Source organism: Oratosquilla oratoria, chromosome 29 (genome assembly GCF_046742065.1).
Source record: "Oratosquilla oratoria isolate Oo_2021 chromosome 29, ASM4674206v1, whole genome shotgun sequence".
Taxonomy (NCBI): domain Eukaryota; kingdom Metazoa; phylum Arthropoda; class Malacostraca; order Stomatopoda; family Squillidae; genus Oratosquilla; species Oratosquilla oratoria.
Window position 1 is genome coordinate 3,878,220 of NC_134805.1, and position 15,000 is coordinate 3,893,219.

General features: G+C 39.8%; 1 protein-coding gene across 4 annotated transcripts in view; it reads right to left on the reverse strand.

Annotated features, from left to right (window-relative positions):
• Nucleotides 1–15,000, reverse strand: part of LOC143040582 (uncharacterized) — a 395,322-nt gene that overhangs the window by 43,955 nt on the left and 336,367 nt on the right. For 3 of the 4 annotated variants that reach the window (XM_076211663.1, XM_076211662.1, XM_076211664.1), the window contains exon 2: nt 10,427–10,553. The exons of the other annotated variant lie outside the window; for it this stretch is intronic. In XM_076211663.1, the coding sequence (XP_076067778.1) occupies nt 10,427–10,519 (93 nt within the window). In that variant the 5' untranslated portion in view covers nt 10,520–10,553. The remainder of the gene's footprint in view (nt 1–10,426; nt 10,554–15,000) is intronic. 4 annotated transcript variants of the gene reach the window in all.

Here is a 15,000-nt window from a genome sequence, read left to right on the forward strand (position 1 = left end):
TATTCTTGATTGTTAGAAACAAATGAACCAAATTTCATGCATTTTTCTTCTAACTCCAAGCGTGACTACTTGTTAAACTTTATCATTATTATTACATTAGCCACAATGAATACGTAATGTTCACACTTGTCATCAACTATGGTAACACGGGGAGGTAGTGAGGTCCACCCCATGTATAAAATGCCCACAGCCTGTTTGTACACCATTCCTTTGAAAAAGCATTCCTGCGAAACTAGTCAAGAATAAACTCAAGACTAAGACTCCTGTGTTTCCTACTCCGCCTACGTCACACACACACACACACACACACACACACACACACACACACACACACACACACACACACACACACACACACACACACACACACACACACACACACACACACACACACACACACACACACACACACACACACACTCACTCACACACACACACACACACACACACACACACACACACACACACACACACACACACACACACACACACACACACACACACACACACACACATATATATATATATATATATATATATATATATATATATATATATATATATATATATATATATCCGAGAGTTGACACCTTGACGTGGTGGATAGAATTGAGAATCTTAATAACTACAAAAGCTATGTTGATAGAGAGGAAATCTCTGCAGGTTTTGTAAGAAAGATCAGACAAAGAACAGCTCAAACACACTATCACAGGACCCCCTGCTTACTGGCACGCCCCTGATGGCAAACAGGAAAATTCCTCATAGATATATGGGGTACCGTCATAATTACGGTGTGGACCATTGGGCACCCTAAAGATATAGAGCTTCACCGAATATAATTAATAAGGTGACACCAGAGAAATGTCTCACCAGAAGCCAGTTGGCAAGGAGGTGAAATTACTGCTAACACCCCCGTCATAGAAATTATGAATGTCACAACCAAAACAAAACCAGGTATTCCTGTTGGATCATCGTCTCCAAAAGGTCCAACCGCATTGCCTTGTGTGATTACGGGCAGTGTGCCACCGAATGTGAGTAAACACTGTCCAAATAGATCCAAGCTTTGGACATTAAACAACATGAAGAAAATGAAGATCTATACTTACAACGTAAGAAGTCTCTCAGAAGACTACAGACTGGGGAGTTTAATGGAGGAACTAGACAACATCAAGTGGGACGTCGTAGGACTGAGCAAAGTCCGAAGAGCGGAAGAAAAGCTTATACAATTACAAGATGGTCACCACCTGTTCTTCTATAGAGGTAAGGACAAAGAAAGATCTAGTGGAGTAGGATTCTTGATAAACCGAGAAGTTGCTGGTAACGTAGTCAAATTAAAAAACTTATACGACAGGGTAGCTTGGATTGCGATTAGGCTGTGCAAAAGATACACTCTAAAAATAGTTCAGGTTTATGCACCAACTTCACGGAGTTCAGACGATGAAATTGAGTCATTCTATGATGATTCATGTCAGGTAATGGATCAGTAAAAAAGAAAGTACACGTTGGTAATAGGCGACTTTAATACTAAAGTGGGAAAGAAGATGGGAGATGAGACGTGCATCGGTAAGTTTGGAGTTGGTGAAAGAAATGAGAGAGGCGAGATGTTAGTAAATTTTGCAAAGAACTACAACATGAGGATAATGAACACTGTCTTCCAAAAGCGTGTAGGTCGTAAATGGACGTGGGGAAGTCCAAATGGAACAACAAAGAACGAAATAGACTTCATATTAGGAGATGAGAGGAAAAGCGTTAGTAATGTTACGGTGATAAGTAAAGTCAACATAGGTAGTGACCATAGAATGGTAGGTTGCACAGCTAAATTTAATTTCAGAGCCGAGAGAAATAAATTAGTTTTGTAAAAGAAAATCATCCTTGCAAAGGTTAAGGATAATAAGCAGAAATTTCAATTATAAATTATAAATAGATTTGAAGCTCTAAAAACTATCGAGAACAGCGTGGAAGATATTAACTTGAATTGAGTGAATATCATTTGGGAATCAGCAGAGAAAGTAGGAAGTGCAAAAACATTAGTGAGAACAAATACTCCAAAGCTACAAATAACCTAATTAAAAGAAGAAGGACCATGCAGATTAAAAGCACGAGAGACGAAATAGAAAGGGTAGAACTAAAGAAGCTTCATAAAAAAGGAGACCAGAAGGACCTTAGTAACTATCGACTGATTAGCTTACTATCAAATGTATATAAAGTATTCTCCAAGATCCTTACAAATAGACTAAGACAAGTTTTAGATGGAAACCAACCGAGAGAACAGGCAGACTTTAGGAGCGGATATTTTACTCTAGACCATTTGCAAGCGACAAATCAACTAATCGAGAAAACGACAGAATACAATATATCTCTGTGTTTAGCTTTTGTAGATTACGAGAAGGCCTTTGATTTGGTAGAACAAATAGCAATATTAAACTCGCTACGCAAACAGGGTACAAACGAATAGATCGTAAGAGTTTTAGAAAATATTTATGCGAAAGGTACCGCTATAATTCAACTACATAAAGATACAGAAAAGATCAAGATCGAGAAAGGAGTACGACAAGGCGATACAAATTTACCCAATTTATTTACAGTTTGTTTGGAAGATATTTTCATATGGTTGAGTTAGGAGAAGAAAGGTTTGAAGACTAATGGCGAATATTTGAACCACCTAAGATTTGCGGACGACATTATTCTTTTTTTCAGAAAGAGCAGAAGACTTGCAAGATATGCTGAGCGATCTAAACAAAGAAAGTCTCAAAGTAGGTTTAAAAATGAATGAGTAAAACCAAAGTAATGTTCAACACGAAAGTTCAAAGTAAAGAGATTGTAATTGATGGTGAGAGTCTTGAGGAAGTTGAAGAGTATAATCATTTAGGCCAGATTGTGAGGGTGACGAAAGATCATGATAATGAAATAAAAAGACGCATTACAATTGGTTGGAAAGGGTTTGGTAAATATAATGAAATCCTGAGAGGCTCTCTATCTTTATGTTTGAAACGTAAAGTTTACAATCGATGCATTCTACCAGCAATAACCTACGGGTATGAGACTTGGAAGCTGACGAGGGAGATGGAAATAAAGCTAAGAACTACACAGAGGAGAATGGAGGGATCAATGATGGGAATAACACTGAGAGACCGAAAGAGAGCAAGTTGGGTGAGAGAGCAAACTAGAGTGAAAGATATTGTGGAGGTAGTAAAAGAGAGGAAGTAGAATTAGGCAACTAAGTTGGTGCGGATGACTGATGAGCGATGGAGCAAGTGTGTAACTGAATGGACGCCGCGAGATAGGAAGCGTGGAAGAGGGAGACCAGACAGAAGGTGGAGAGACGAGATCGAGAAGTTTGCAGGAGTGACGTGGCAGAGGATGGCACGGTCGTGTGCTTCATGGAATGCTATGAAGGAGGTCTTTGTTCAGCAGTGGACTCAGAATGGCTGATTTGACTGATTGATTGTTTGATATATATATATATATATATATATATATATATATATATATATATATATATATATATTTGTATATACATACATACTAACTGCTTTTTCCTCCTTACAAGGTAATGAAAAAATAAAGGTACAAAATCCACTCCCACCCATTCCATCTCCACATACTCCACTCTCATTCACCCCCTTCCTCCTTTTTATCTTGACTCTTTGTACATCACAGGGGATCCCTGCGTCTCACCTAATGTCCTGGGTCAGAAGCAATATAGCAAGACACAGAACACCCACAGTAAGGTTGCTTTAATTTATCGGCGGCTGCCCCACTCTCCGTCCCCTCAAGCAGAAAAAGAGAAGATGGGGAGTAATCCCTTCGGGCTGCGCCAAAATATAATTCACACCTATTCCATCACCCCCCCCATCTCCCGCCCACTCCCTTCCATGCATCACAACATAATCCATATTCAACCATTCTGCATGCACCCCTGTCCTCTGTCCTCTCCCTTCCTTTCTCAGCAGACACTCCCCTCCCTACCAATGCCCTATTTACCCCATTCAACCCTCCCATTCTTGGTTGCTCCTTCATGTTCACTCCTTCCACCTTTGCCTTCCACACCTCTTTAACTAATATTTCTTCACTCATTCTTTCCATGTGTCCAAACTATTCCATTGCTCTTTCATCAAACCTATCTCCCAACCCCCTTTTCCACCCCCTCTCTCCTCCTCACTTCCTAGTTTCTCACTTTATCCAGCCTTGTAACCCCTACCACACTTCTCAGGCATGTCATCTCAAACTCATTCAAACTCCTCCTTTCTTCCTCTCTTATGTTGATGTTTCTGACCCATATAGTGCTGTTTGCACAATCACTCCTTCATACAAACTTCTCTTAGCATCCATTCCTAAATGTCTATTTCTAATTACACTTTTAATCTCCCAAAGTATTTACTTGCTTCTCTCAATCTACATTCTACCTCCACCCCTACTCCTTTTCTTGCCACATTCGCACCCAAATATCTAAAGCTATGCACTTCCTCTAGTCTCTCTCCCTTAAAACTCAATTCTAATTTGCTGCCACATTCTCCCATCTTACTTTTACCCACATTTGTCTTCAAATTCCATCTTTCGCTAACTTTCCAATACTCTGTCACTAACTTCCTAATCCCTCCTCTGATCCTGCCATGAATGCAGTGTCGTCAGCAAACAGCAACTGGCTGATCTCCCATTTTCTCCATTTTCTTTAAACATCTACACTCCTCGGCCCATTACCCTTGCGTTAACCTCTCGCACCACCCCATTCATGTATAAATTGAACAGCCAAGACGACATAACACATCCATGAAGTCCCACCTTCACTTTGTCCATTTCTAATCCTAAACCCGGGCTCTACTACTCTCGTAAAAACTCTTGACTGCTCTTAACAGCTTTCCTTCTATCACATATATCTGTTTACCTCACAGAGTGCCTTCCTGTGTACCGTGTCATAAGACTTTTCCAAATCTGTGAAGGCCCCCAACACATTCTTAACTTTTCCTAAAGCTTTCTCACATATCTACCTGACAAAAAATGTATACATACATACATACATACATACATACATACATACATACATACATACATACATACATACATACATACATACATACATACATACATACATACATACATACATACATACATACATACATACATACATACATACATACATACATACATACATACATACATACATACATACATACATACATACATACATACATACATACATACATACATACATACATACATACATACATACATACATACATACATACATACATACATACATGCATACATACATACATATGTATATATATATATATACATATATATATATATATGTTATATATATATACATATATATATATATATATATAAATATATGTATATATATAATATGTGTTATTTATATATATATATATATATACACATACATATGTATATATATATATATATATATATATATATATATATATATATATATATATATATATATATATATCCGTCTGGGGGTATTGGCTGTATGTTATTGTGGCAAAGTAGCATGCAGTTGATACCTTAGGGTCTATATGGGGCACCCCTACGGACCAGAGTCACACATTATTTTGTCTGTCATAGAGGAACACTCTGTTCATAGAGAAATTATGACACTTTTATACTACGACTATCACTCCGTTATGCTGTCCCCCAACCCCTTGTTACTGTCCTGTACCATTTCTCTGAATATTAATTTCCTTTTTTAGCCTACCCTGTGGTGGGGGAAGAGAATGCTACCACCAAGTCTTTCCACTTGAGTCGTAAAAGGCGACAAAAAACGGGACGGGGGATGGGATTAGGAGTCCTGCTACCTGGCGCTCCAAAAGGGGACATTCCTAAAAAAAAAAAAAAAAAGAGCATAACAGGCTCTGGGAGTTTTCCAACCAGTACTCTAAGATTTTGGTCTTTTTTAATGTGCGTGGATGTGGTACAGATGAGAGTAAAAGGGGAGAGATAGGCAGTATGTTTGTGAGAAGAAAGATGGATGTGCTGGCTTTGAGTGAAAGTAAAATCAAAGGAGAGGGCAACTGTGAGTGTAGCTGGGAGGTACTCAGGAGTGAAGAGGGGACGTAGGAGAGAAGGGGTGGCTATACTAGTAAGTGAAGAGATAAGTAAGCGGGTAGTGGAGTGGAAGGAGGTATCAAGATTGATGTGGATGAAGGTAAAGCTAGGAATGGAGATGTGGGATATTGTAAGTGCGTATGGGCCTGGTAGTGAGAAGAACGTAGAGGAAAGGGAGGCTTCTTGGGTAGATATAAATGAGTGCATAGATGGATTAGGGAGAAATGTCAATGTAGTTGTATTGGGAGACCTTAATGCTAGGGTAGGAAATGAACCAATAGACGGAGTGATTGGGAAATATGGAGTTCCAGGTAAAAATCGTAGAGGAGAATTAATGGTGGAGATGTGTCTTGAAAGAGAGTTGATGATAGCAAATACAGTTTTTAGGAAGAAAGTCAAGCATAAGTACGCATGGTAGAGGGTGGTGGATGAAAGGTTGGCAGATAGAGCGTTAATGGACTATATAATGGTGACCAGGAGTATGGTAGAAAGAGTTAAAGATGTACATGTTCTAAGGAGAGAAAGTTTGGGGAATATCAGATCATTTTCAGGTGGAAGGTAAATTGAGAGTGGACAATAGGTGGAGAAATAGGAAAATTGCAGAAGGTAGGGAGGTACTTAGGGTGAATTGCTTAAATGAGAAAAAAAGGAGAATGAGTATAAGAAGAAGCAGAAAGAGGAGTGGGAGAAAGTAAAGGATAGAGCAGAACTAGGAGTGGTGGAGGAATGGGGATGGTTCAAGGAGGGAGTCATAAGGTGTTCAAAGATGGTGTATGGAACAAGGAGGGCGGGAGGAAATTGATGGAAGGGTGGTGAGTGGTGGAATGAGGAAGCAAAGAAAGGTGTAGAAGAGAAGAATCAGGTATTCATAGATTGGCTACAAATTAGGACGAGGGAATCGTATGAGAGGTACAAAGTAAAGAGAAGGGAATTTAACCATAAGATAAAGGAAGCAAAGAGGAGATCAGCTGTGAAATGGGGCAAGAGTATGACAGAAAATTTAAAAAAAGATGTTTTGGACGGAAATTAAAGGAGAAAGAGCAGGCGAATTAAGTAGAGAAGAAAAGGTAAAAGGTGCAGATGGAGAGATGATAATGGAAGAGAAGGTAATGAGAGGAAGGTGGGCAGAGTATTTTAGGGAGTTGCTAAATACGAAGGAGGATAGAAAGGGAAAGGTAGTTGCAGTGGAAAGCGCTAAGAAAATGAGAGTGAGGAGTGAGGAAAATGGAGGAGAAATAGGGAAAGATGAAGTGAAAGCAGCTGTTAAGATGGTGAGAGCAGGTAAGGCACCTGGGTTGGATGGATGCAATGTAGAATGTCTGAAAAAAGGAGGTATAGTTATGGTGGGCTGGCTGGTGAGGTTATTTAATATTTGTTTAAGAGAAGTTAGAGTGCCGGAGGACTGGAGGAGTGCCTGTATAGTTCCGCTTTACAAGGGAAAGGGGGGCAAGTTTGAGTGTAATAGTTTCAAAGTGATCATCTTGTTAAGTGTAGTTGGGTAGGCTTATGGGAGGATCTTGATCGAGAGGATTAGGAGAGGAATAGAGGGAGTAATTGGTGAGGAACAGTGTGGGTTTAGGGCAGGTAGAGGTTGTGTAGATCAGATTTTTGTGGTAAAACAGATATGTGAGAAAGCTATAGGAAAAGGTAAGGATGTTTTTGGGCTATTATGGATCTGGAAAAGGCTTACGACAGGGTAGACAGGAAGGCACTGTGGGAGGTACTGCAGATATATGGGATAGGAGGAAAGCTGTTAAGAGCAGTCAAGATTTTTTACGAGAATAGTAGAGCTTGTGTTGGGATTAGAATTGGAGAGAGTGGATGGTTTGAGGTAAAGGTGGGACTTCGTCAGGGATGTGCTATGTCGCCCTGGCTGTTCAATCTTTACATGGATGGCGTGGTGCGAGAGGTGAATGGAAGGGTAGTGGGAGATGATTAAAGAAAATGGAGAATAGTGGGTGGTGAGCCAGTTGTTGTTTGCTGACGACACTACGCTTGTAGCAGAATCAGGGGAGGGATTTAGGAAGTAAATGACAGAGTCTGAGAAGGTGTGTGAATGAAGGAAGCTGCAGATAAATGTGGGTAAAAGTAAGGTGTTGAGATGTACAAGGGGAGAGAGTAAGAGCAGGCTGGAAGTGAGCATTAAGGGTGAAAGACTGGAGGAAGTTGATAGTTTTAGATACTTGGGTGCGAATGTGGCAGGAAAGGGAGGAGTGCGGGTGGAGGTAGAATATAGGTTGAGAGAAGCGAATAAATGCCTTGATGGATTAAAAAGTGTAATGAGAAATAGACATCTGGGAATAGATACTAACAAGAGGCTATATGAAAGAGTGATTGTGCCGACAGCACTGTACGGGACATAAACATGGAATATGAGAGAGAAAGAGAGGACGAGTTTGAATGTGTTTTAGACGAAATGACTGAGAAGTATGATAGGAGTTACTAGGCTAGATAGGGTGAGAAATGAGGAGGTGAGGAGGAGAACAGGGGTGGAAAGGGAGCTGGGAGATAGTGTTGATGAAAGAGTATTAGGATGGTTTGGACATATGGAAAGAATGAGTGAAGAAAGATTAGTAAAATTAGTGTGGAAGGCAGAGGTGGAAGTAGTGAATATGAGGGGGTGTCCTAGGATGAGATGGATGGATGGGGGTGAAAGGGGCATTACAAGAGAGAGGACTGTCTGTGGGGGAATGATGGGAGAGAAAAAAAGATAGGAGTGAATGGAGAGGGGTTGTGTATAGATGATGCTGTGGTACACGAGGGGGAGTGGGTGGGGGATGGGGGGTGAGGAAGTATGTATGAGAAAAAAATTGACGCACCCCAAATGGATTTCTCCCCGTCTTCTCCTTTTCTGTATGGGGGGACGTAGAGGGGGGGGGCGGTCGCCGAATTTATGAAGCGGCCTTGCTGTGGATGTGCTGTGTCTTGCGATACTGCTTCTGACCCAGGGCAGTGGACAGGATGCAGGGATAACCCGTCATCCACGAGGTGCCAAGATAAGAGGGAGGGAGGAGGGTGGAGGGTGGAGGTGAGTGGAATATATAGGAAATGGAATGGGTGGGAGTGGTTTCTATGCCTTTTTCTTTTGGGCTACCCCCTGTGTAGGGGGAAAAAGCCTTTGGTATATACATATATATATATGTATATATATATATCATATATATATATGTATATATATGTGTATATATATATGTATATGTATATATTGTATATTTAGGGCGCAGATTCTCACTAATACACACTGAGTTAAACACGACACCATTTTGGCACTGATTAATCTTCTTACTAAGATTTTCAATTTTTGTCACTGTAGGTCTCATTTCTGGAGGGTGGGCAAATACAAGCCTTCCATAGTCTTCCATATTTAATTTGACGTTTCGACCTCAGGGAGTCATCTTCAGAATAGTTACAAGAGATAAGTCACAATTTTCAAAGCTACATAACTCACAATTGATAATAATGTACAGACAACATGGGTTTAAATATAGGCCGCTTGGGAACGCTGGATGTGTCGTGACCCGCTGCGTAGTCGGGCACTTCGTCTTGGAGGGGGAGGGGGAGGGGGAGGAGAAGGGAGAGGGGGGAGTCAGGTAAGATAGGTCTTCTCGCTGGGGCACACGCTGGTCATATGGGGGTTGGTGAGGTGTAGGAGGGGGAGGGGGAGAGGAAGGAGGTGGGTGTTGCTGTTGTTGGGCTCCAAATCTAGTGGAAGAATTAAATAGCGAGATGGCAGAAATCATATTACATTGAATGATAATAATTGGAGCTCTCTCCCTTATGTGGATGGCTTCAAGGATTTTTTAGTTCCTTAATTTTGGCACGGTGTGCAACTATCCTAGTGTTATCCACGATTATCTCCCTATCGATTACAGCCTAGTGGTATTGGAGGTGGTGTTGTTTAATTGCTCCTTATTGTAAATGTAGGGACAACCGTCTACTCAGTTGGCATATCGTGAAGCCAATGTATGAAAAATTACGGGGTGCGCAGTCCCCAGTAGTACAACGGTATTCATATATAACATTGGTTCTCGATAATATGCCGCCATTGCCAAACAGATTGTTTTTCATAACAAGGGAACAGGTACGGGGGATGTCATAGAATATAATTACCTTTAAGTTATCATAATCACCTATTGGCTTAGTGTCTGTATATATATAAATATATATATATATATTTGTATATATATATATATATGTGTATATGTATATGTACATATACATGTGTGTGTATATTTATGTATATATATATATGTATATATATATACATACACACACACACACATATATATATATACATATATATATATATATATATATTAATATAAGCTGGCTAAGAAGGAAAGAAAAAAAATCTTACCTCGTTATCAGCGTGCATCTTTTGTTCAGTGATGTTGGACCGGTGGGTGTTGGCACTTAACTGTGCGACGTTATCCCAGGAGTTCCAGCACATAAGAACACGTATGTACGCCGGTTGATGTAATAATCTGGATAAAAAATAACTGGATTTTATATGAAATTCCCAAGGAAAAATTGAAGAGATATAATTATTAGAGTTTAAATAATATGAAACTGTTCAACCCTACAGTGGCTGGCAATATTGGTTTAGACATAACACATATTCTTCAGGTAGGATGCTTTAGAATGCATATAGTGCTTTATTAGTGTGCAACTGTTTCTATATAATTAGCTGAAAGTAGTAGGGAGGGAAGCAGTCAGCAGTTATCATAGTGCCATATGAGAAAGTGTAAGGAATAGAATACAAAATTATGAAAAGATATACTGGTACAAGCCCCGAGACCAGTGATGAAAATCACGGGATATCACGAGTTTTGAAAATGGCCAGCTTTGACGCCTTGCTTGCAGGTCCGCCTCATATGGGTATCTGATATAAATATAAATGAATATATATATATATATATATATATATATATATATATATATATATGTATACATCACTATAACCACATCACCATTCCCACAAATCATGTGAGCGGTGTCACAATCATCACCCAGACATTCTGTCGCCAGACACATCCGCCCTGACAAGCTGACCTAGCAGTTATCGAGCACTCGGAACCAAGATACACACACAGACATACGAACGCACACATAAATGCGGTCAATCGCCAATTCCGAATAACACACGACAACACAGTAGTAATCAACCCTTGCCCCCTGGATATATTATACATTATAAAAAGGGATATAAGAAACAATTTATGAACTAACAACAACCATGTAAAGGGCCGGATTTTCCTATTAAAATTGTTTTCAAGGTGACTAAAGAGCACCTCAGAATTGTACAGACACAGCACTTCCGCCCCACAAAAACGGAGTGCAGAGCTCCAGAGGCGGTCGGTGTCTGACGTGCCCTGTGTATCATAGTATATAGTACTGTGCGTGAACTGTGTAAATAAAGTGTAGAAACTGAACATTGTGATTTGTAACCCCAGGGGGGTTGGTTACATTCTACGAAGAAACTGAACATTGTGATTTCTAACCCCAGGGGGGTTGGTTACACACACACACACACACACACACACACACACACACACACACACACACACACACACACACACACACACACACACACACACACACACACACACACACACACACACACATATATATATATATATATATATATATATATATACATTTATATATATATATGTATGTATATATATATATATATATATGAATACACACACACATATATATATATACATATATATAGGTATGTATATATATATATGCATATATACATATATATACATATGTATATATATGTGTGTGTGTATATATACATATATATATATATATATATATATATATATATATTGTTACCATAGTCACCCCCTAGTGCTAATTACATTCTCTATTTTTTCTGTATGCTGGTCTGCCGAGCCAGACTGCTAGTTTTGTTTACATACAGGCGCAGAATCGCGCTCCGAAATCGAAGTGTTTCAAATTTTAAATGTATCTGAAGATATGTTTATGCTTGTGAAATTGTGGTGCTCTAGTAATATAGGAACTCATAGAAGTACTTATTGTAATTGCTTGTGGTGTATCACCAACATATGATTTGTATTTTACGATGTTAACGACGTACGCAGAGGGAAAAGTGAACATTATTGGAACTTTCGTGGCAAGCGGTTACCTCAAGACGTGAACAAGGAAGGCATTGTTCTCTGCCTCTTCTCTTCTGCGTGTAATTTGAAATGGACGCGTAGTCCTTGCTGGGGGAAGTAGTAGTTGGGAAAATATGAAATGGATGAAATAATGGGGATATATAATAATGAAACACGCAGGAGGGAAGGAGCAATGGTCACTGACGGTTTGTAAATGCATGATTTGTAAGGATTGATATTTATTGAAGTGATTAGTAAGGATCCAATTATCCACAGTGTTTGTAGAAGCAGAGCCTGGTTAGGAGGCTATATGAAGGTTATGTAAAGTGAATATGCTTGGTGAGATATATATACATAAAACGTGAATCAATAAATGATGCTTTAGTCTATGCTAAATGAGTGGAGAAGAGAGATACTGAAACACGTACCTCATATGTATAAGAATATGCATGAGTTTGAGATGTAATGGTAAATGCATACATTTAGTTCTGTATTGTTAGGTTTATTCAATATAGGTATAGATATAATTACCTATCATCTTTATCTACCCTCATTTATAATGATAGTTTGGAATCAGATCTGAATCAGTGAGTAAGTATCTTTCAAGCCGATGAAAATAATAAGATGCAGTAGAAATTATGATATATACTTGAATAGAAAAGGGAATTGAGTAGTGGAGAGTAAGATTGACAATTCACTCTTTGTCACCCATCTTTTAAGGGATGAGACAAGATCTGTTATTGTCCTCCTAGATCCTTTATTTACTAACCAATTGTTTTAAGGTTAGAGGTGGCCCGTGCCAAGTTGGGGGCCCGTCCGGGATATGAAACCATACAAGGAAGCCACAACTAGTAAGATTCCACACGTAGGAACCCCAGAGTAAAACTCCCAAGGACAGAGGTATGTTGAAAAGTTTAGTTGAGTGAAAGTGTGAAATATAAAGTAAAATATAAATCATGGAAATGTAGGCGACAAAGTAGAAACGGGTAGTGACCACGGTGACGAAGTGGAAGTGCATGGACAAAGTGGTGAGATAAGTGAAATAATCAAAAGTAAGGACGTGGAGCAATTCATGAGGAATCCCAATGTACATGACCTGTACCAGCTTAGGGTAGAAGACTTGCAACAGTTAGCGGAGGAATATGGAATTACTATATTAGGCACTCGCAAGGGTGACATACAGAAAGAAATCGTAACAGCCTTAATTGGAAAGGAAGTTATTGGCAGAATTAGTGGGAACGAGTCAGAGAAAGAGGAAGGGCAGTTAAGTGGAAATGTAGAGTCGGATAAACATAACTGGCGAATGCAAGTTGAGATAGAAAAAATTCGAGCAGATAAGGAAATAAAACTAAAAGAGATAGAAGTCATGGGCGCACAAGGAGGAAGAAACACAGGAGGCGGAAAAGATGATAGGGTTAGTCAGTTACCCGAATTCGTAGGAGAGGCAGAGGACTTCTTCATACAATTTGAGAAACTCGCCACCATCAGGAGATGGGAGAGAGTAGATTGGGCAATGTTGGTACAGAGAAAGTTCAAAGGAAAGGCAAGGGAGGCCTTTGCATGTTTATCAATACACGATTCAGTTAATTACTATAGAGTGAAGGAGGCTGTGCTCAAGACAGTTGAGATGACACCCGAAATGTATAGGAGGAGATTCAGAAATATGAAGAAGATAGATGGACAGACATATGGCGATTTGGCCAGGGAGAGTAGCATGAGATTTGACCGATGGTGTAGATCGGAGGAAGTAGAAGACTTTAAGGACATGAGACAGTTGATATTGTTGGAGCACTTTACAGAGATGATGCATCCCGATATCAGATATGAAATCTGTAGGAATCGGATTAAGAATGTAACGGATGCAGCAAAGTTAGCGGATGAATTGACTGTTATGCCGAAGATGTGTACAGGGCAGGTGAGCCATAAGCAAGGTGGAATAAGGAATGTGGGACATGCTTATGGAAGGAATAACCAAAGAGTAGGCCACTCTGATTTTAGACAGGACTATTACAATCCCCAGAGATCACAACCTCATTATGTTCCGCAGTATCAAGAGAGAAGTAAACCTAGAAGCCCACCCCAGTACAGTCATATGAGACAGCAGAATTTTAACGGTTATATGAACAGGCAGGAAAGGTCACATGTAAGATGCTATGGGTGCGGAGAAAGTGGTCATGTGCAGTATCAGTGTAGAAAAGTGCCCAAATCCGCTGGATTGACTGTGGCATGGGAGAAACCACAAGTGAGCTTAGGTGTGAAGCCTAAGAGGAGAGAGATGAATGTTGGTAGTTTCCAACTATTCATAACGGAGGGGACAACATCATTACCTGGAGGATCGAAGAAGCAAATAAAAATCCTAAAGGATACTGTAGCAAACCAGAACCTAGTCCTCAGAGAGACACTGGAGTGGACCGAAAGTTCATATACTGGTGAGGAGGCTAGAGTGAGAGGTTAGGTTGCAGGAACAAATGTTCCATTGTATTATGTAGAAATAGATACGGGATATGTCTGTGGCAAAGTGAGAGTAGGAGTTAGTGATGAACTCCCTATAAATGGCGTGGAGATGCTGTTAGGCAATGATTTAGCCGGAGATAAAGTGGTCCCAGAGCCAAGAATGATTGCTAAACCCCTCGAGAATATGAGGGATGAGAGTATAGATGTACAAGGTTAAGGAGATGTCTTGGATATTGGAATTCGGAAGGAGGTCCGAAGTGACTGTGGAAATGGAGAAGAAACTCCAGTCGCAGGGAGTAGGAATCCTCTGAGCGGAGGTGAAGTAGATGCAAGTAAGGAGAGTGAT